Source organism: Calidris pugnax, unplaced genomic scaffold (genome assembly GCF_001431845.1).
Source record: "Calidris pugnax isolate Ruff unplaced genomic scaffold, ASM143184v1 scaffold219, whole genome shotgun sequence".
Lineage (NCBI taxonomy): Eukaryota > Metazoa > Chordata > Aves > Charadriiformes > Scolopacidae > Calidris > Calidris pugnax.
The window spans coordinates 9,768,412-9,792,910 of record NW_015094507.1 but is presented as its reverse complement, the minus strand read 5'-3'; the positions used below and the strand labels follow the sequence as shown (position 1 = coordinate 9,792,910).

The window sequence follows — 24,499 nt, the reverse complement described above, 5'->3', positions numbered from 1 at the left end:
GCAAATTTGTTTTTTCCAGAAGTTAACGGCTTTTCAAAGTGAAGAAAATGATTTAATTAAGCCACAACCACCTTCTGTTGCTATTGTTATTCACACACTAAGTAAAAAAACACCTACAAAAATGTGATTTAAATGAGATAAAGCAAAGATGCCACTTCATTTTTGTGATGATGTGCTTTTCTTTAGATGTGTCACCCAAACAGCTCTTTAAGGAGCTCCTACTTGTTAAGTATTAATTACATGTTTTTGTCACTCCATGACAAAGATCCCTATTTAGCTGGAAATAAAGACAGACTCAAATTTTGTTTTATTTTTTAATAAAATTTAAATAGTTAAAATAAGAGGAAAGACTATGTTTTAAAGCCAAGCTATTTCTTTGTTCCATGCTAGGCCTTAAAAGTTGGACTTACTAGCAAATACGGGCCACGAGAAGAGAGTTGTATACTTAAAATGCTGGTGTAGAATATATTAAAACAGCCAGTGACTTACTCCAGCTTACCTTTAAACAAAGGAAACACAATCTTTACAGTTTTTTAAATGTACTGCCTCTTATACTGATTAATGGAAAAATTATCCCTACAAAAGACAATTTTTTTAAAATATGAAGACTCTACAAAATACTTGCTTGATCCATTGGCAGGACTTTGAAATTCTCCAGAATATTTAGATGCGGCTGCCTAAGAAAGTTTATAAATGCCAATCCAACACTGTAACAAAAATTCCAAACAGAACTGGAAATTAGAATAACTCAACCAAATCATCCCACTATAAGAATATTATATTTCAATTCTGCATAAACACAGATCAGCATGGTTTGTTTAGTTTTAAAAATCCTTCATGACCCGCAGCATACAGCATTGGTTTATTTCACTATTACCTTTTCCCTTCTCATTTCCTTAATGCTATTTCTTCATTTACATTTAAAACACGATTTAATTTGCTCTACTGACTTCTTCTGCCCTTAGGACTTTTCAGCCTCAATTCTATCCTCACCCAAGGAAATCCTTCCCCTCTTGCTTCTTAAGAAGGTTTTTGTTTGATTGATTGATTGATTTTCATTTTCTTCCTTTTCAGATACAGGTGAGTATCCTACCATAAAGGAAGCATGGGAACAGCACTGGGAGTTACCAGGACATTTGCAAGCCAAGACTTTGAGTAGGAACTTCAGTAGCTACTATTTTTGGAAGAAAAATGTCATGCATTCTTTATACTTGATAATATTTGACATATTTGATAATATGCCTACTATAAACATAGCCTTGTGCCACAAACAACCACAAACTGCAGACAAGGCAATATGGCACACTGATGAATTCAGCGTAACACAAAAAATGGTAGAGTCCTAGTAGCAGCTGCAATGGTAACAAACATTTAGAAACCAAAGCAATCCAGTAACCTAAAAATACATCTGCTAAACTCAGGGAAAAAAAAATAAAAAATCTGTGCAATGAGATTAGAAGCTTCCAAATTTCAGACTGATTGCTCAGGGACCACAGTAGAAAACTAAACTCAGATGTAAGGAAGTATTAACTTGGAAAAGCTTCAGCCTTCCAAAATTTGAAATTATTAAAAAGCAATACATCTGTTCATCATTCTATGATTTAACTGTTTTCTAGTCTATGGGAATAAACAGCAGGATACAATAGTTTGCAACATCCGTTTACTTCTTTTTTTTTTAAAAAAAAAAACCTTTCTAAACTAAATTAAGAAAATATTCTTACAGAAAAAAAAATTTAGATGAACACAAAGAAATGCTGTGACAAATCCTGAGACAAATTATCCTACATCATTGCTAGTCTATGAAAACTGGTTTGAATAACAAACATACTGTAGTATTCAGTGACAGCATACAAATCGAAAGTATTTGTAAATTATTAAGTTGTGCATGTTTTTAAATGACAAAACATGCTCACGGGTTTACTTTAAAATCTCTCACTGCTTGTTATCAAAGTTAAAAGATCATTTGCATACCAATACACATACTGTAAACATGAACTTCTCATTAAGGAAAGATGGGTTTACAGTAATTTGATCTTTTACAGAAAGCTATTGGTAACCGAATCTCTCAGTGTCTAACTTTCTAGAAAATTAAACCAATGTTTCCACTCTCAAAGTTGAAACGCTACCGCTTTAGGAAACAGCCCTGTTTATTTGTTAATCAGAAATACAATCGAGTGACATATTTCCATTTGCTCTTCGGCTGACAGTTTCAGCTTCATTATATTTTACAAGAAAACAGCAGACTTGCAGAGGTCCTGTAAATTCTTTCATATCGCAACTGATTTAATTACAGCGGTGAAGAAAAGCAGCGGTGATGCAAAATAAGATCAGCCCAATTGCCCTTATCTGATGATAGGATCTCTCTTCCTGTTTGGCTTGCAGCAGTGAGGACTTCTTGTTTTGTTTCGGTTTTTGTTGTTTTTTTTTTTTTATTATTTTTTCTGGTCAGGCTGCCTCCGCCAGGACTGACAGAAGCAAGAAGTTGACATGCCTTTATAATTCCAGCTCGAGAATGATCCTCATACCCATATAGCTGAGTTTCAATCAGTAGGTCGGGGAATGATACTAATGTGGAGAAAATTATCCGGATAGCTCATATGTTCGCTTAGCCACTGTAGGGGTGTTTCCAGCATTGGCTCAATTCCATGAATCATCACTTGAGTCTTCTGCTCTCCATCTAATTCAAAGAAAAAGAGAAACCACTAGTACACCATTCAAAGTTCACAGGAAGATTAAACATTTACTTATAGTTAATTTACGGTAGATTTCATTGGTGTTACAGAGTTTAACATTTAACAGAATGAAAAGCAGGAAATATTGGTAAGGAGAAAGCTGAGGTTTCTATCATCTAAACCAGAAACTTAGAGTTAAAATTAATCCCAAGAAAAAAAATGGGTTAAAATGAAACTTAATGAAAGTGCAACTCTTCTTTATTAGTTGCAAGGTTTTTTTCCCCTACAGTGATCACAGCTCGGTGTCAACACAATTACGGGATATCCATCTCACCAGCCATAAGCCATATGAATTTTACACAGATCATGCTTAAGATGTTGAGTTTCCTAAAACTTACTTATAAACTTGTGTTCTTAATACTGTGATCTTCTGAAAGAGCTTGGACTACGTGTGATATATGTCACATATATAATAGATGTAATAGTCTTGAAGTTATTTTGTTTTGCTAAGAATAATTTACTGAAGTCTCTAGCAATATTTCAGTTACTCAGAAGGCTGAGTTGGCATCAGCTTTTTCTCACTTAGTTTCATCTTTTGGAAAAGTTAAGTTAGCAAATGATTCCCAGTATGACAAGAATATTTTCTAAGAATATTTCAATTCTTTTTATTTATACTTGTCCCGGAGGATGCAAGTACTTTGATCCTTTGATTCAAATGATGGGAACCAGCTAAAGCAACTGACATAACTGTCATGAAATGAACTAAAAAAAAACAAAAAATGAAAATTTATTTCAGAGCCTTCAGATGAGAAGAGCTTCTGAAATATGCTCCAAATAATGGTTAGGGGGGAAAAAAAAAAAAAAAGTGAAGTTTCACTGTTTTTATACCATACTCTGGCTCACATGGACCTACCACAGTGAAATCCACAGTGAGTGCTCAAAAATATCACTGCCTTCTCCAACTGGCATTTTACCCACCCCCCTCCAACTGTCTGTACTACAGAACAAATCACGTGCTGCCCAAGAGTTGCAGGGAAGAGCAGAATCTAGAATTGAAGGTACCATGACCAGCTCTTTCATTCAGCTCCCCCATTTGTGGCATAATTCCTATTTTATAGCATAGATAACATCTTATTTGTTTGGTAACCAAAATGATTTGACAGCTGCCTGAAGAAGTTTGTATTATAAGCGGGTATCTATGCCAGCACAGACTAAATTAGATGAGGAAGAATCATCCTTTAATATGCTGTTGACTTTATGCTAGTAATAATTCTTCCTGCAGAAGCAGTTATGTTTGCCTAAAATAAAGCACTATACATTACTTACATGTTGCCTACATCTGGTCTTATATTCCATACAAATTCTTGATTAAATATATAAAGCTTGATTCTCTAAATGGCGTAATATACAGATTATCACACTAAATTAAGCATAAACAATTGCTGGTTTCTGGTTTTATTGCGGACAGGCCAGAAAAATGCAGCACATAATTTAAAAATAAACCTGGTATTTCTGAGCTAAGTAGGTATTTACTGGGCTGAAACACTGTCAAGAGTATAAACTCCAAAAGATCTTGGAAAGCAAGTTTTTATATTGAGAAGTTAGGGAACATCTAAATATTTTTAATACTAAAGTAACTCCCAATATCAATATGTATTTAACACATCCAAATTAAAATCTATCTATGGTATCCCATAAATTGGCTACAGAGTTGGCAACATTTATTTACATTTCATAATATTTAATTTCCAGAAAGAACTAATTTGCAAACACAGACAGATGGCAGAACCCTGTTTCGGCATTAGTATTGTGCTAGCCACCCATACGCAGCTCACTCTTCTTTGCAAAAACTTGTACAAAAAAGAAATTAAAAGCTTTAGAACCTCATTATCATTTTCATGTCATTGGAGGAAAGGCTTATAAATGATAAACACTTTGACTCTTCTTTTACTGTGAAGCAGAACATTTGTGGATGTGTGTACTGACTTGATACCTCTTGCTTAAAAATGAAATGCAGTTATCTGTGTGTCCCAATTCCCTGCTCTCTACCCAACTTTGTCCCTTTCTCATACAGATCTTTTATTCTGTTCCTCAGCAAGCTACGAAAGTCTCAAAGGTCAATGAAGAACTTACGGTTTAATTAAAAGTCTAAATCTCTGCATTAGCATTGTTTGTGCCTCAGTATTATCTCTGACAAAGCATCACTTCTCCTTAATTCCTTTTCCCCTTGCGGCTTGACTAAAGAGATCTTATCTACCAATTCTGTATTTACTGTAGTCTTCTTTCACAAAATCCATTGTTTTTACTTTAGCATTCTTCCCTCCTTAAACCTCACTTAACCGTAAACTCTCACTTAAGTCACATTTACCCCAACTTTCCTCAACTTTCATGATTTCAGTAATTTCCTCATATTGAATCACATACAGAGTGAAGCTCCTCTGCTTTACGTAGAAAAAACAGCTGCCAACAGCAAATACACTAAAAACATTACTGGAAAATGTTCTTGTTTTCTCAACAGTTGTCTAATTGGTATCCACCATTACCACTGTGATCTGGGTTCTGGATGATTTGCTAGCTACCATGAAAGCTTCATCTGCCTGGTTTATAAATATAATAGATTTACATAATATTTTTCCTTCCGTTACTGTTAATATTCTTAAGAGAGTTGTAGCTTATTTTTTATGCATCTTGACACATCATATTCTATGATAACAAAAAGTCCTTTTAGACACAACATGTATTTAAATGAGTGGTGTAAGATTTAAATGACTTAATTACATAGAAGATTAATGCCACATCATTGGACCATGCCTATGAAAAGTAGGGCAAATAACTCTGCTCACCTATAGTGCATGGGGTCCAGACCTAATAATATCATTACTGGTAATACCCATTTTACCATATTCAGTTATGTAGTAAAAAACAGGCTTTCCTCAAAATCAAGATCAAATTTTCCAGTCACCTCAATGACTTTTTTTTTTTCCTTTTAAAATCATGATAGAATTGAGTTACATGTTAGCTGTCATGTGACCTAAAGATGGTTTCTTATACTTGTTGCGTATTGATCTCTGGAAGAAGATAAAGTAGAAATATCAGAAAAATAAAAGCATAGCAATGCATGTTCCATAGGAAGTTTTTATAATGTTTGAACAAAGTAACTATTTACTTAAAACCAAAGTATTTTTGTGTTACTGAAGTGATGCACAAATAATAAATACCGTTTTGGCATTAAAAAAAAAGCCTCAAGACCAATTAAGTCATCTCCTGTCAGAGTGGATGTTCCAGAATTAAATAATTTTTCTTTGCTTTCCTTTTGGAAATCCACAAATACAGAAGACACTTAATTTAGACACTAACCCAAAGGCTGCAATACTAAAAGTAGTTACCTGACCCAGGCTAATAAATCATACCATGTAAAGTCAGAAGAGTTTTCCAATTCTGTACAAAAAATGGAGAGAAATAGGCAGCTCTGAAGTGAAGGGTTTAAGAAGAGGTCTTCTCTATCATCTAGAAGGTGCCTCAGTGCTCCTGATCAGGAAGCCACCTTGATTCAGCCAAAGAAAGAATTGGCAAAGAACTCTCTTTTTCAGATAGGCATCTGCTGGAAGGAAGCGAGAGAGAGTGGCTGTTGCATCTCAGAGTCTTTGAGGCAGTGGCTCAAAGTCCTTCTCCACCTGAGGCAGCTCGAGTCCACTCTCTCTTCTTTAAGGAGAATGCACTAACTACAACAATATTTGCTGTTACCAGTCCCAAGCTTCATCTAAAAGCCCTCAATGCTCAAGAAGCAGTGAGAGACAGCAAAAGGACAAAGAGAAAATCTGTAGTCTTCAGAGAAGGTAGGATTATGTGCAATGATATAATGTGGTAAATTTTTCTATTTCCTTTAGCTACATAAATTATTGCTTGCAAAGCAAACCACTCAATATTAGGAAACAAATAAATTAGCTTATTCAGCATCAGATTGTTATACATACCCCTCATGCAATCTAAATACATTTTTCTATGGAATTACCTTTTTATTTAGAAAGGAAGAATTAAAGATGGAGGGGGCAGAATTAAAGATTGTTTTTGAGATAGATTCAAGTGCCTAAGAGCAGAACAGTGAGAAGACACTACTTCTGGTGAAGGTACACATTTCAACCATTTCTCACTCAGATTAGCACCACAATGCTCACCAATGTTGCAGCTACATCCTCCCTTTCACCTATGTAAGATCATCTTCTCTAGGCAGACTACATCTGGGATGCACCACTTAAAATTCCTCAGTGGGATAAAATACCTCTCTTCTGATTTGTGGCCCCTAGCAATCACCTGTCAGGGCAGTTTAGCTGGCTTAAATTCTTTCACTGATAGACAGTACAAGATATTCAGGATTTAGCAAAAATTTCCCTGGAGTACTTCAAGTAGAACCCTCTTGGATACAGGTCCTCTGCATAGCAAGTCCCGGAACCTGCCTAAAGTCATCAAAACAGACAACGCAGAAACCACAGCTTCTTATTCAGGGCAGCACCACTTAGAAAACTGGCTTCAAAATCTGAAAAAGGAAATAGAACCCTGAGATCCAAACTAGGAGCAAACAACGCACTTCTTGCATGATACAAGGCCACAGGACTGTACTGAACAAGGATACTAAAAGGTGTAAATATAACTACCTAAGGCGTAATGCAATAGCAGCCCTATGAATAATGTATCAGAACTAGTTTTCAGCTACTTCAGCTGTCAAGTGGGCCATAAACATTTGCTTGCCTGTCTTCAGAATACATCACATGTTCTGGATTAGACGATACTAAAGGTATTCCTGACAATAGATTATATCACACTGTTGGAAAACTCATCTTGGGTCAGCGTCACAAGGAGCACAGTTCTCCTTTTTTGGCTGTGGTGGGGTCGCTTTCCCTTCCACCTCTCCTGCTCCTCCTGTTACCAGGCAGGAGAACATGCTGTTAGGTTCATGTGCTTTGAAGCTGCCAGAGCGCTCCTTGACAGTGTGTGCTCAGCAGCTGGTGCCTTGGACATCTCTGAATCTGAACAGACACATCAACACCTTCACTGGGAAGATCTTCATCTACCTCTTTAGGATCTCTTAGGAAATTACTTACAGATACATGGCTTTCAGTAATGTGCTTCATGTGTAGATGCAGTCACTAAGTTCATTACTCACAGAAATTGCTGACTCAGTCTTTAAAACCTAAAGTCAAAGCTGGGTGGGGCTAAGTCCCTGGCAAGCAAAGGTGAAAATTTCCTTGAAAGTTAGACTTCTGGTCTAGCACAGAGGATCGGATACGAAACTATGCAAAATTATTTACAGAAGACTACACTATATTAGCAAGCAAATTCAAAGACCATGTTCTAACCTGTAACCACAGGTGGTGAGAAAGAACTGAACAGTGGCTGAAATTATCCTTCCCCTCTCTAGGCACCTCAGGTTGGATATCCTAGGGCATACAGAGAAGCAACAGCCCCTCACGAGCCTCATGGTCTAGAGGAGTATTCCAGGGACTTCTGCAACAGTAGTAGAATATAAATAAACAAGCACTTGATCAACGTACTTCACTTTTTGCACTTCTAAGTAGGTAACATCTCTAAAAACCCCCAAACCTCAATACTGTCAGTAGTGGTTCAATTTGGTACAGGAATCTCTCAACTGCTAGCGCTGAAATGGATCAATGGCATCTAGTTCTTCAAACAGCAGCCTGTCTAAAACTGAAAACAACCCAGTGTCTGATATTAAAATTGACAATGACTGGCTACCATTTACAAAAAAACCCCCACCAAACCAACAAGCTTTGCAATTATTTTTGTCATGTGCGCTACAAAAATTATGTGCTCATAAAATATCCATAAACTTCAAAATAATTAAGCTAGGAGGTATTTATGAACATTTTCACATCAATTTTATAATATTTACTTTAGCCAGATACCATATCTTTTTAAATTTATGGCAAAATATTTCTTTGCTCAGTGAGCAAGCTTAGCTACAGAATAAATTCAACCCATCTATAAAACAAATATTCACGCTTTGCTTTTCTTAAGTATCTTTTTTTTAAAATAAAATTAGATATTAAAACATTAATTCAGACTTTTCCATTCATAAATTCAAATCCAGCTAGAACATTTCTGTAGTCAGTTTCTGGCATGTGTATGTGTAATAGCAACCAAAGTACAGAAATATGACAAGATGCTCAGAGCCCACAGTAATGATGAGCTCAATATAAAGGATTCAAATAGAAAAACAAACTGGTATTTAAAAAAAAAAACGTACCTATTCAGCTGAGTACTAACAGGTGGTCAATATCTATGCAATTTTATGGGAAGTATATAAGAAAAAAGTTGAGTTTGGTCAAATCTCTTGGCCAAATGATCACTTTGAATGAACTCAGCACAAGTACTTGAGACAGTGAACGCTTCAGTTCTCTTTACTGATACAAAATATTTTTTATTTGAGAAAGGATAGCTTCAAGGCCTATGATTACTACACATTCTACTGAGCAGGGGTTTTTGACTTAAAATAGGAATAAAATCTTAGTGTGAGCTTTCAGAAGCTTCACACTAGCCTATTTCAGTCATCATATTCCCGGTTTTCCCCACTTTTCTGTGAATTCCACCCTATTGCAAAAAGGACCCTGTACGTCACAGTAATAGGCTACGTTGCCAGAAATGACTCATTTTCCATAGCAATCTTAACATACTTTTCACATCACTTTAATCACACATAAACTACCAAAATCCTTATTCCCTTCCTCTCCCCTAATTTGGAATAATTATCAGTTTAAACAGAAACGGAGATGATACATTGAATCACAATCAGCAAGATGCGCTGTTCAGTATCCTCTGACCAAGCAAGAAAACACAAAAAATTCTGCAAAGCCGACTCTAAAATAGCTCAGCCACAACAAAAGATTCCTCTGACCTCAAAAATTTAGAGGCTGACATGTGACCCAAAAGCGCAGGACTGACTTTTCCTTCCTGCCTACATATCCTGCCAGCCCTGGGGAAAGCCACCGACGCTGATTTCAGGTAAAGAACTCACACACAGAAATATATAGTCACTACAGCAGTGAGAACAAGTGATGTTCCTCAAAATGATTCTGTGTCCGGAACAAACATTTTTCTAAACACACGAAGATGTGGTATGGAGAATAAGAACTTCAGTTCCTGGACATAATCCAACTGCCCTACATGAATATAAATAAAGAATTAAGTACATCTGGTTAACTAGCAGCAACATGAGAATATCTCTCATTTTAACCATTGGTAGTGACATGAGATCAATTGCTCAAACCGAAGGTCATAGTTTTCCTAAATATATGTTCTCAGCTCTGGATATTCTTGATATCCACACAAATATCCTAGGCAGCTTTTCACTATGGCAAGTTCCTGGCCCCAAAGACAACTAATAGTAAATAAAATCCACAACTTGCATTTTGCTTAAAAATCTTTCCATAGGTTTACAGACCAACCCCTTGCAGATAACAGAACAAGAAGTGCTTAATAGAACAAGAGTGCTTAACCTATTTTTTCTAACTCGTTATTTGGATTTTTAAAATTCTTCTCCAAAATAAACACTTCAAAACATAAGTCTCTCTCCATCCTGGAGTGTTTTGTCATTCATATCACATCTCAATTTCACCCTTAGAGCACCTTGATGTCATCTTACCAGAGTCACTCATAAGAACTACTGCTTCTCAGCCCAAAATGCTACGACAGGACTAGACCTGTACCAACCTCAGCGAAGTCTGTTCTTGCCGAGTACTCAACTACAAAAGCATAACTCCAGGCAAGATCTCTCAAGCACACCTCCATTGCAACTCTCATGAAGTCCATATTCACTGATTTGGCTTTAATTACTGCTGCATTTCTTTACACAGTTTTGACACGGGCCAGATGTCTGATCTCTACATAATCTTCTTGTGGCATAAACATCTCCTATCTGAGCTTAGATATTTATGACTTAAAGGAGAGGAAAAAAGTGTCTTTGTCACAGTTCCTGGTACGATTAGCTTCCCTAGATTATATTCCAGCACAGTCCTAGATTTCTCTATCCCCAAAGTGAAAATAGATGAATAATCAACGTTATCATCTACATTAAATATCATTAAATACTGAGATCAACTCAAATACTTGGCATCACCCCTATCCACAACTTCCTTCTTCAAGCAATTTTTCCTCTCTTGTTATTTCCTGTTATCTTCTACTTCAAGTTTCTCCTCAGGCTAGCTAGCCACATTTCTGAAACACTACAAAAAATGTGGATTAAAACGTTTGCTTGTGGCGATTAGTTATTACACTTTGGAGCTGCTTATGCGAACATGAGTTATACTTTCAATCCCATAGCAGCCAGAAAGTATGTAAACAAACTAGAAAACTTTCTTCTATTCTGAAAAAGTTTTCAGAGAAAGCAAATTTGGTCTGAAACACCATTAAGTCCAGGTTGCCCGAGCAGACTATTTTTAACAATTCTCTGTGTAGTCCAGAATAGTTAATACTGACAACAATGCCATCTAAGGCAACCAAGGGGATTTTTCCTTCTGTAAAAGGGTTCATGCGGCTCAATGGAAAATCAGTTAGATGTTGGAAATTAAAGCCTTATTTAACTAAATTTTGTTAGTTCGTTGTTGTATTTTTGGGGTGTTTGTTTTTTAATTTTTATTCTTGTATATTTCACAGACAGTTTTTAACAGGGTTGTTATAATAGGTCCCAAAATAATTTATGACAGAACCCTAAAATACTTTTCTTAAAGAGTTTTAGAAGACCTTACAATGACTGAACCTGAGATGCTTCCCATCAAACACCTCACTTCAGGCAGAAAAAAAAAAAAAAAAAAAAAAAAAAAAAAAGAAATTTTATAAGATGAAACTCTCAGGAATTCTTCTTACACCCCTTCTTAAGCATCAATGCCTTAGCCCTGGACCAGCAAGAAACCTGTGCTGGTTTATAAAAGACCGGGGTTAGCAACTGCTCAAGTTGTGCCAGGGGAGGTTTAGATTGGATTAGGAAAAATTTTGACACTGAATGGGGTTATTAAGCATTGGAACAGGCTGCCCAGGGAAGTGGTTTAGTCACCATCCCTGGAGGTATTTAAAAGATGGGTAGTTGTAGTGCTTCAAGATATCAGTTTGTGATGGTTTTGTTCAGTGTTAGGTTACGGCTGGACTCGATCTGAAAGGTTCCTTCCAATCTTGGCAATTCTATGATTCTATGAAGCTTATAAAACAATTTTCTGCAATTTGGTTAAGTTTGGCTATGCATATGTGAACAAAGTGGCAAACTTCAATGGAAATCATGCTGCTGTTCCATACAACAAGCAAGCATGCTATACATTTATATATACAAGGAACAGGCTAGGTGTGCATTAAAAGATAAACACTTGAATCCGTGACAAATTTAGCCCAACTCATCCATGGTATGTTTTCTATTGTTAAGGGAGAGTTAAATCACTTTTAGGAGTTGTGTAATTTTTTTTTAAAACAGCAGACATCTTGACTTACAATATGTTAACCCTTTCCTCCAATATGCCCTTAATTAGATTTGAGATTTCCCTTCCCTCCAAACAGTGTACAACTGACCTTCAGAAATTAAGGCTATCTCTGTTTACAGCCAGGGAGCTAAATGTGATCAATATGGTTCTTCAAAAAAATGAAACGTTTGATAAAGATTTTTTCTGTAAAGATTGGTATAAAGCAAATCAATTTGCTGTAAAAGACCTCTTGATGCTAACAGTTTGTGAGAACTTTTATAATGTCATTGTTTTCAAAACGGTTATGCCAAACAATTAAATCGCAAATTCTCCATACAATTATATTATATATTCCCTATGCATATGCACATTCATACACTTTTAAAGGTTTTTAATGGCATTCTTGAACTTTCAACCTCTATTTTACTTCATTTTTAAGTTACTATAATTCACATCATGCCTGCAAATATTCTTCAATTCCAATGGCCGTCCATCTTTTATAATGAACTTCTCAGCTAATCAAATGATGAACTATTCCTAGCAAGGCAAAGCAAAGAAGGATAACTGTTGCTGCAAAGCCATTGTCAATACAGAAAAGACCAGCAAGTTTACTTGTTTTCATCAATCCATAATGCTAATTGTTAGCTTATCTGCCCAGCTTAATAAATCAAATTCAAAGAGGACATTCGAACATAATTACAGTCTAAAAACATTTGCCTGAAAAGTGATAAGCGATGTATACAGATCAAAGGCTTAATGGCTGCTATTTCATGTTTTGTACCTTCCCTCATTTAACTGGAGAAAAATAAACCAGGTTTGGCTTCTTTTAAAATGCTACTTCCAGCAGTATTATTATGATGTTTAATGAAGTAAACAACTTCACAAGCAAACAATACATGAAAATAGAGATGAGCTATTCAATTGACCCCAAAGTACAGACAGTTTTGTTCCATGTCTGACAAATTCATCAACCTCTGCTAAGCTGATCAGTAAAAACTTGGCTAATTGAATCCATCGATGTGAAAAACCACAGGCTCAAGTCTGTACTGCATACATCAAGCTGAAGGATTTCTGCTTCAGCCATGGCGGTAATAGTCAGCGGGGTCAGGTCAAAGAGGGTTAAAGTGAGTCAGGATATAGCCAAAGGAATACATCAAACACTGATTTTAAAAGGGCAATTAATCTTAGACAGAAATGCTTCCTGGGGAATGAGATCTCAATCTTAAGAGCACACTACATGATGTAGCAGTAAAAATGTACATATACAAGCTTAGCGAGCTTTCATCCTGTGATCACAAACAGAAGGGGAGTGCTGTTTATCAGAGAAATACAAACCCTTGCTAAAATCCTTACATTAGCTTCTTCCGGGCCCTTACTCATTGAAAAATAAATTCTTTAATGAGAAGGCAATAGAGTTTGCACACATGAAATATCTTTTTCTGTACATGTACTGTAAGTTCTTTAGAACGGCTAGTATTTAGAGATCTCTAACACAGTAAAATTAAAGAATTAAAGAACTGAAAAATTCAGGAAAGAGTGGATAAGGGAGAACTGGAATACCTGATGGGCTCTTTACACTAAACAGTAACTTTAAAAAAAAAAAAAAAATACATTTTCCTCCCAGACAACTATCTGTTCAGAGTTAAGACTGGAAATGAATTTTCATCTAAAGTTAATTTTAATTTTTCCATTCCAAAATATCAAGTTAGCTTCAAAGTTGATAGATTATCATATAATCTTTATTTTTAAATAGAATTTGACTAGTAACTTATTTTAGAGTTCAGAAAGTTTTTTTTCCACTTTACAGCAGAAAAGTAGATCCATAAAATGTACAAAATACACCTACAGCATTTGCAAACAGAATTTGTTAAGTTAGTATCATTAATTAATTAGTAATATTACTGGGAATCATTAGCTATGTGGACAAAACACTTCAGGTACATAGCTCTGAAATGAGTTACAGCTCATTTTGCTGCTTTAGTTTGCAATTTTAAAGAGAGCTGATTTTGTATCAACCTTTCCATCTGAGGATAGTGACCCCCAACATCCACAAATAGATGCCATTCTGCCACTTGTGATCCGGTACACGTATCTGGTTTCTTTGCTTAAATTGCCAGTGAGTAACACTTTCCATTAAGATACTAGACTTAGTGAAGTTCCCCAAAGTGTGGACACCCACCACATTTTGCCATTGCAAGTGTGGTGACGATACCATCAGGAAAAAGGGCAAGGAGCACAAGAGGAACTCAAATCTTCACTGACTATAGCACCTCTGTGCACGTGCCAAGCCCCTGCATAAGGCTTTGGCTTTGACTTAAGGAAAAGTTTTACCTCTATTTTCTTACAAGTATTCTCCAAATCACTACAGGTGCTAAATAAGATAGAATGTACAATTTATCCACTGACTGCAAACTTAGCAAAATCTGATTAAAATGAGGGGACAACTACTATTGTACAAGAGCTGCTGAACCCTTAGAGAGGACACAGTAAGTAGCATTTATTAGTGGATTACTCTGCTTTACATTATTGGTAAAGCTGCTACTTTTCTCCTCATTATTTTCTGTAGGTCCTTTAGTTTTGCAGATTCTCTCGTTAGCCCTGTAAGATGTTTATCTCCTGGGAAAATCAGGTTATAGCTATATGCATCAAGGCAGAATAGAAGAAGACCACAAGAGAGAAGGAAGATGGGAATGATTTTACTCAGTCCCCCTACACTCCCCCAAAGATACAGTACATATACCTCATTTAAAGGTATAGATGTAGCTCATAAAATTGACCAGAACACACTCCCTGGACCTCAGGGCGAGTGCCAGAGAACAGCTCATGCCTATTCAGCTAAATTGTCTCCCCCTCTATATCACTTATTGACCATAACCTCCAGACTGGTAATCCATGAACACTGCTCAAATTTTCTGGGAGAGTATGAATTGGCGTAAACCAAAATTATGCCAGAGAACTGCTAATAGTCATACAGCACAAACAACACATGTTCTAGTCCTCTTTCATTTACTAGTATAAATAAAAACACTAACAGCACAATGTCAAAATCTGGTTGTGCACTGCAGTGTCCTGGTTGAGAAATTCACATTGCAAGTCTTCACTGAGGTTTACTGCTGTCTCCTGAAACCTTTGGCAGACCCACTAAAGTCTCCAGTTACAGCACTAAAGGCAACGGTCCTGTGTATGTAGCATATGAACGTTAACAGGATGATGACCCCTACTGAAAAAAAAAGTAGTTTTGGAGCACTAACACTTTCTAGGAAACTAACCTTAAAAACTGTCCTATATGTATATATACTTTGTGTACTTTAACTGTTGCTGATATGATTGCTTCTCTGAGCAAGGATACATAAGAAACTAGGAGAAAGGTTTGTTTTGGGTTTTTTTATGACTTTTTTGACTGCTCAGTCATACTGAGTGACCTCTGTGATCTCCTTGGGGTGAGACACATTGATTTAGATCAGGATTCAAAAAAATCAAATTCTTAATTCTGCTACTGACCTCTGTGTGACCAGGTACAAGCCACATCACCCCTCTGTGCCTCTAATTTCTCCTTCCTTTTGTCTCTCTTCACTTATCTTTTGTCTAATGATAAATTCTGTAGGAACACACTGCAATGTCCATACGGTCCATAAAGAACCTGAGGTCTCCTCCTAAGACACAAAGAAAACATTCCTTTAAAAACTGAAAATTCACCACAACCAAAGCATTTTGTCAAGATGCTTTGATTCCAATAGTTTTCTTAAAACTCATATGCGTGGCAGATTAGTGACAGAAAACTTGCCCAATTTCTAGTATTTTCCCAACAATCTTTTCTTGACTGCCTAGATTGTCAGATCCATAGCATCTCATCAGGGATTTGGGGGTACAACGTTGATGCTCTACTGCAGCCCATGAAGCAGACTGTGCTAGGATGAAAAATCCCACCTCTCTCCTGCAAAGAATTCTAGAAGTGCTGTCTCGGGATTTCCAAACTGAATAAACTAAATTTTGAAAAAGTTATTTTGCTCTGTGGAGGATTTTACTTTCTCCATTTCAAACTACTACTGTTAATAATAGACTTAAAAAACTTCATTGTGCCTGAATAAAGTCATTGGCCTTCTGACAAATTTAAAGAGAATAGTCTGGAGCCTGATACTAATAAAACTTATTGGGTGGCCAACAGAACAAATTTAGCTGAAGCTGAACAAATTTTCAAAGTCTTGTACAAGAAACAGGATTATTTCCCTATTTGCTGTACCTATTCCTACATCCTACCCTTTTGAATGTACATGACGAGAAACCACTTCTAAGTCACAAATAAAAGGCACATAGCTTTGTGATATTAGGAAAGTTGCTGGATGGAAAGACTAGACTAGAGTATTCCAGTTGGATGGGACCTACAATAATGATCTAGTCCAACTGCCTCACCAATTCAGGGCTGACCAAAAGTTAAAGCACGTTGTTAAGAGCATTGTCCAAATGCATCTTAAACACTGACAGCCCTGGGGCATCAACCACTTCTCTAGGAAGTCTGTTCCAGTGTTTGACCACCTTCCTGGAGAAAAAGTACTTCCTAATGTCCAGACTGAACCTGCCCTGCTGCAGCTTTAAGCCATTCCCACGCATCCTATCACTGGATACCGGAGAGAAGAGCTCAGCACCTCCCTCTCCACTTCCCCTCCTCAGGAAGCCACAGAGAGCAGGCCAATGAGGTCACCCCTCAGCCTCTCTTTCTCCAAACTAGACAAACCCAAAGTCCTCAACTGCTCCTCACAGGACATTCCTCCCAGCCCTGTCATCAGCTTTGTTGCCCTTCTCTGGACACATCAGAGTACCTTCACACCCTTCTTAAATTGTAGGGCCCAGAACTACACAGAACTCCAGGTGAAGCCGCACCACCACTGAATACAGGAGGGTAATCACATCCTTTGACCGGCTGGTTTTGCTGGGTTTGATGCACCCCTGGATGTGGGCTGCCCTCTTGGCTACCAAGGCACACTGCTGAGTCATATTGAGCCTGCTGTTGACCAACACCCCCAGATCCCAAATAACACTCAGATTATTTGCACCTTTCTGTGTAATAATGACAAACTAATTGTATATCAATTAATTATGTAGTCATGATTATTAATTCTATAATCTCCAGACAACCTCTGGACTTCCATCTCTTTTGATCAAAAAGAAATACTAAATCAAAAGGCATGCAATTTTAACACAGAAAAAAAAAAGATGTTTCCACTTTAGTTTAAAAAATAAGAAGTGCAACTGGGGAAGGTAGGTGTGTGTGGGTGTAAAAAAAAATAAAATCAAAAAGTTGGAAATCAGACAGATGAAAGGCAGATGCAGAATGATAATCCAAGCAGATGGCTCAGTTAGGAAAAGATAACAGGCATAAGTAATGACTCACACCCGAAAGGAGATGTACATGATGACCTCCTCTAACACGGAGAGCACCATTGAGTCTAGGACACGAGGAAGGTGGAAAAACTTAAGTAGCAGGTCCAAACTGAACTTCAGACCACAAGATGACTCTCCCATTAGAGCAGACAGTGGACTAGAATTCATATCCCTGGTGAGCTTTTAATCATCTTTTAATGTGCCTGCACATTAATATGCCTGACCTTTAACCCTTCACAATACCGTCATATCCGTGTGGGATGAAAGTGTGGCTAATAAACTGCCTGAAACAGACTAGGGCTAGTTACATTCTAAATTTAGGTCGCCTGGGAAAGTATTTCACCACTGTACCTCCACAGTACTGAAAAGCTGAGAACAGCCTGCAGAGAGCACAAGCAGTCAGACTTCCTAGCTAGACATGGGGAGCAAAAGCTTCCCGAGTTTGCTCACCAGTGGAGCAGCAAGGACTGGGATAGTGCTGTGCAGCTCCCATGGTAAACCCCAGGTCCAGCTAGTTCTGACCTCAGACAGAGCAAGCCCAGTTATATTTCATGTCAATCCAAAGACATACACACTGCACACATTTTACCTCCTTCTATCACACTATTTGTCACTTGCATTAAAATCAGGAGCTTACACAGCAAATCTAATCTAAATTCAATTTTCTGTTTGAATAATTTACTGGAAGTCAATGCTTAGAAAACTGGAGGAGAACAAAAACAATTAATATGTAGTCTCTCATACAATATACATTAAAAAAAGCTGAGAGTTAATTGAAAACAGCTGGTCCCTAATTTTACAAAATCATTCAGTACAGCAAGTCTTAAGAGAAAAATCCTGGAAGTCTTTTTGATCCTTGTTTTATTTCTGAAAGAACTAATGACACTGCTGTAGAAAGAGGTCAGTTCACATAGCTTTTCTGAATGAACAACAATGCTGTGAAAACTGGGATTGATTGATAGCCTACTGTTTGCGTCATTATGTCCAAATGTTTACCATTTGAGTCTTCAAGGAAGCATGAGACAAAAATCAAAACAAGTTTTATGAAGACTTCAACAACACTGGCAAATGAAAATTGTATCCAGAATTGTTTAGACATGATAGCAGTGGAAGAAAACTGTTTCCTTCTGTATTATACAATTTTTATCTTTGCATTATGCACAATGTCTTAAATTTCTGGTGTGGAAGAGGAAAGAAGTCTTTCCCTCCCTCAGAACAACTCTGTTTTCTATCATTTTAACCCTTTGCCTCTTCAAAGCATTCTGTTGAACTCAACGCTGTTTCCTCCTGCAGTTGTTGCTCTGCAGTTATGTAAGTTCATGGTGTGTTCATCCCCTTCTCCTAATAAGATGCGTCACCATTTCTAAATGAACTGTTTACAACATTAGGACGTTCTTTTACAGGAACCTCATAAATGTCTACTAAACAGCTTTGGTTTTTTTTTTAATTGCTGTGAATTATTCACATGTGTTTTTTCAAATTTGATAAACCCTGAACTTCATAGCTGGTATCGCTACTTCTGGAAACAAAGCCCCCTTATTTGGCAACAGGAACACCTATCATCAGATGCATAAAACCATGGGGAAATGCAGCATGAGCCCTCTAGCAGCAACAGATAGATAACAAATTTATTTATCTGTCATAAATGACATTAGGCTACCTGCTTACAGCAGCAATCTACCTAATCTCAGCAAGACAGAGGTTATTAGACAGTAGGGAAAAACAGCCATGGTGCTATCTCCTTCGGGCACAGATAACTAATTTTCTTATTCAGCCGTTTTGGGAAGAATACCCAAAAGTGACATATCAGCTGTCTGACCTTATGCTATCTTTGCAGGCCACAACATGGTCTTAACATCTTTTCTTCCTTATCTGGAAACTATAACTATGCAGTCTAAGAGACCACAGGCAATATCAAGCTTCGTCTTAGCCTGTTCCTCCATAAAACACTAAATCTTCTCACAAATAGTAATAGCTCTCAAGTTATTTAAAAGGCAGCCTAATTTTCTGGAAATGGAACTACTGCTGACAATTCCACTTTACCACACAAGAACTGTCCAATTAAAGGATCAACTTTTGTCTGTGCAAGTGGCATCCACAAGCATAGGAAAAAAGATCAGACAACGAGTTTACAAGCTGTAGCATGAATAATCAGAATAATTTGATTCTAACCCTGGAGTCCTCATGAATGGGTGTTTCATATTAAAATAAAAAGAGACATCTGTCATGAGCTCAGATTCAAAACTACATGATGCACAGTCTATGAGAAGTAAAACTAGGACTTTGGACTGTTGGCTGGAAACGATCTTTGTACAGTCTTAGGAGTGTAAAATGGTGAACGAAAAGGGGGACCATTGGACAATTTTATTCTGGTCTTCCCTGAGTAACCAGGACATTAATCTTCTTGGAGGACATCTGAAAACCAAGAGATAAACTGGGAAAATGAACAGTGTTCATAGAGAGACATGGTCTCTAGGTATCTAAATATTTTTGATTTTCATATATAATGGTACAAAAAATTATTGGGAAACTCAAGGAAACTGAAGGATATATACCACAGGACAGAGGGATGGAAAGCAAGAAGAAAGAACAAAAGCAGAAGTGACAATGATTAACTATTTCCCTCAAGATATAGATCAGTCTCTATTAGGAAATTAAAGTTTGAAAAACTACAAAATTAGTTATATAAATTATGGTGAGCTTAGTCAAAGAAGAACCATTTTAAAGGATGCAAAATAAAATATTAAAAGAGAACCAAGTATAGCAAGAGTTAGGTATGACTAGAATAGAACTATTGAAGGAACATGATGGAGGAAAAAGAAGGGAAACAGCTGTAGAGACATTGACACGAAAGAAAATAAGACGGGTCAACACAAGCTGAAAAAAACTAAAAAATAAGTGCCTCTTCCATGATACTGGGATCAAGATCAGAAATAATTAAACATTGACCAAAACCTAAAACATCTAGGAAGAACCAAACATAAAAACAAAAGGAAGCACCATCTCCCCCCAACAGGAGATGACCACAACTGAGAACTAAACACAGTTTAATATGCTCAAACTGCAGAACTTGCAAAGTTTTACTTCAAAAGACTCAAAACTAAAATGAAATTGCACATCTACTAAGGATTCCCAATAACTCTAGGAGATCAGGAATAGCAAGCTAAGTATTATCTATACAACCACAGAACTCCCAAGTTCTTTTTTAATTGTTTCCAGCCTCTAGATGAATTTAAGTAAACAATAATTATGGAAATATAGTAAATAAAAAAGTGCACTAATACACAGCATAGGCTTACCCACAGTGAAATTTCAGGTTGAGGTGTCTGTCTTTCATTTATGAACTACTGCGTAACTAATAAATTACAATTTTTTATTGCATTAATGAAAAAACAAATAATAACATGCCTTGAAGAAAGATTAGAGTAGGCTGCAATACAGAGGAAATTATTACTGACTAGTTTGTATTTGAGAACATTAATTTTAGCATTTATCAAACATGACAAGGACAACTTCACTGTTTCCCAAACTTCACGTCAACCCAGGAGGATCAGAATAAAGAAATAAAAAGCAACAAATTAAATGCATCAATATTAAACACAAGGTGATGCACTTTCCTTGATGACTTGGTCTTACTATTTCTGTTGCCTGTAAAGCAGCTAAATAGGCACCAAGAAAAAAAGAAAAACTACTCAGCTAATGAGAAAATACCTCATTTTACACATTTGCTGTCTAAATACTAATTTAGAAGATTAGAGAGGGTTATATTAGATCTGTTCTAACCTAGTCTACTGGAATAAAGTACTATATGATACTGCCGTAGGAGTACTGTAAGGTGAGAAAAGAGCATCTTCTCTGAAGGTTCTCTCAACACTGTATTGTTCTTAAAGATGTTTGTTACTAATAAAGGTAGCCCTTCTCCTTGTTTTTCTAGAGGGAAAGGGTATCCTTTACAGTCAAGATAATTAATGTAATTGCCAAGAGTTTTAAGAACTACACTGGCTTCTTAGCGCTTGTTCTAATTTGAAGTACTGCTTTTCCTCACACTTTCTGATCGTTACTTGTCACGTATAAATTGCCTTATATGCGTTTTGACAAATGGGTTCCAAACTGCTACACTCTCCACGACAACTCCACTGTAGTCATTAAGGACTAAAAACCAAAAAGATCAAACTAGCATGCCTTGCAGTCTGAAGAGTTAAAGGATAGGTTGTAAGTAGACGCCACTCTTTGCTTTGGTCTAACAATGTCCATGACAAAAAGCCTCTAATATTTATCCATCAGTTTTCCTCTGATGAACAGTTTAAGGAGGTGAAACTATTTAGCAACCCAGAAAGGTAAGCACTGTGCAGCATTCATTAAGCAGGATAATATATAGGTAATTGAATAAAGGAACCAGTTTGAGGAGAGACAGGGAAGCATGGGTTGGGATAATAATTGCTCAAAATTTTATTTTTTAGAGCACTTAACAAACAATAAAAGCCTTGAATAAACTGTTTCAAAAGCTAATTTAAATAAAACACAGTATCTAAACAGTTACCCACAGTCTGTAAGAGTCTAAAGTAATATTGACATAATATTTTACAAAGACCATTTGACTGTCAGTGTTTTACTGTCACTATTCAACCTGTTCTACTTCTGACAATGTTCTTTACGTAGTGTTTTCAACAGTTGGTAATCAATGTACACGTTCAATCCACATATATAAAAATATATTTTTTTCATTGACATATTTTTTCTCAGCACAGTTAAAAGAGAGACTTAATTATATCCATGTTTCCTAAAGCAAAGGCATATAGACACTGTGGGTGGTTCTTGAAAGCCTTCCCTCCCGCTTCTTGTGGTGGTCCCTAAGTATCTGGCAGCAGGAACAGCTCACATATATGGCTACAAATGCTGAGTCTGAAAATCATATATTCTCTGCGTTCCCACGGCACAGAGCTCAGTTACGGATGTCACCATAGACAAGCAATCACCACAATTAACATGAAGCTTCCAGTTGAATGAAAAGTCATTGGAAAAGAGAAAACCATAGAGGAAAAAGGAAAAAAAAAAAGTTCAACAGATGGAGAAAAACAGAAAGAAGGAGAAGCTCATATTGATTGTGCTGCATTGACAGAATTGCAGCTAATGTCACTGATGCTTTAATTCACTCAAGACAGAGGTTAGAAAATAGTCTCGGAAAAGTATTTAAATTACTTATTGAAAAGAAGAGTGAAAAAGGTTGAAACCAACTTGCTTTGCCAATATCTATTATGTCTTTAAGCATATCTGTTGAGATATCTGTGGGAGAGGAGAGGAATAATGAGAGGCCTAGAACTTGACTTCAGAGGAGTGCCTGGTGTTTTGCACACCCAAAGTCTCAGAGCTCTCACTGATTGCAGGTACAAGCAAGCAAGCTGTTCAGCAGAACACTCACATTGATCACTGCATTTTTCTGGTGCTGCTCTCTATAAAATGGGTGGTTTTCTACAACTCAGCTTGCTTAGTATCACATATGAATGAATTCCCTAGGGGAGAAAGAACTGAATTCAACTCCCAAAGGCAATATTCAGCTGTCTAAATTATACTACTTCCTGAAGTACATTCATTCCCCATCCATCATTTCAACAATCGGGACAATGATTTTTCACTACACAGCCCTGACATTAAAAACATGTCCAGGCTGTGCAGGAAGACAAAAGTCTCCCAGAAAACAAAGGAAGATGAGAGGTGGAGAGTGATTATTAAGCTGTATGATGATCAGTGTGCATGTGTATAGAAATTTAGATTTTACAGGCAGTCTACAACTCTGAGACCTCCTAAATTTCAAGTATTCAACCTCAAAATGGACATAACTTCTACAGAAAAAAAAAAAATGTATGCAGTTTCCCAGGTTTCCAAAAAATACTTGCAAATAAAATTCTCATATGTCCATAAGATAGACAGAAACACTCAGCTCTACAATCTTCTCTGCATTTAGAGCTGATGGAGCTCAGTAGAATTTTAAGGATCAAAGCAAGGCCAAATTTAAGCAGATTTATACAGGAACAGAGAAGTATATCCCAGTACATGGAAAGCCTTCCAACAAATTTCAAATCGCTCCTAAATATAAGGATAGTACCTATTTTAGTTTCTTTTCTTCCAAGTAATCACCATTTTTTGCCTTCATTGAGTCAGGGTTTATTTTAGTCTTTAACAAAAATGAAGCAAGCATTTAGCACAGCACATTTCTGTTCTGCTATTAAAGGTTGGTGTATTTGTCAACATCTGAAAAGACGGCCTACTAATGGGAAGCATCAAGTCACTGGTACTCAGACAAAAATCACATAACATTCACGTTTTTTAATAAAGACAGTAATTCGCACATTCCCCACCTGGCAGCTTTAGCAAATCCACATAGAAATTATCATCCATTATATCCTGAAATAACTTTTGCAGAAATACTTTTTGAATTTCTTTCATTTAATTTGTGCTCTGGACTGCCTTCCAAGTCAAAATGGATCATCCTTCTTACGCTTTTTTTAAAATTCACTTTGTGTCTGTAGGATCCTTACCCTTAAGTATTTAAATATCGTTAAACTTGGTTGTGCTAATGCTCAAGCATCTATTTGTATCTTGCTTTACCTTTTGGACAGTTAGTTGAAAGCATTACCAAAATTATGCTCTAAAATTTATAGTGGCTTTAGGAAAAACGGACGCATGGCTAGCAAGATTCCATGTTTTTCTTACCTTCTGTTATTTTCAGAAGTTGTTTTCATGTGTTAACAAGTATGAAAAAAGGGTAAAAAAATACTTTGAGATTCTAGTCAATTTTTAAGATCCCTGTACTTAGAGAAATCCATGACAACTGTTTGATTTGAATTACACAACTTCTATGTACAACATCTTACAGATTTTTACACTGACTGCAAATTTAGTGCTTCACTGTCAAAAGGTGCTGATACTGCACCAGCAAATTCTATGCCAAGATCTTCTCTAGAATATAAGACATTTCTCAAAACAAATTGC

The 24,499-nt window shown here is 36.6% G+C and overlaps 1 protein-coding gene across 1 annotated transcript in view; it reads right to left on the bottom strand.

Moving 5' to 3' along the window:
* Positions 1 to 300: 300 nt before the first annotated feature.
* ATG5 (autophagy related 5) overlaps positions 301 to 24,499 on the bottom strand; it is a 66,909-nt gene continuing 42,710 nt past the window's right edge. The window contains exon 7 of the mRNA XM_014964731.1: positions 301 to 2,677. Coding sequence (XP_014820217.1) covers positions 2,541 to 2,677 — 137 coding nt within the window. The 3' untranslated portion in view covers positions 301 to 2,540. The remainder of the gene's footprint in view (positions 2,678 to 24,499) is intronic.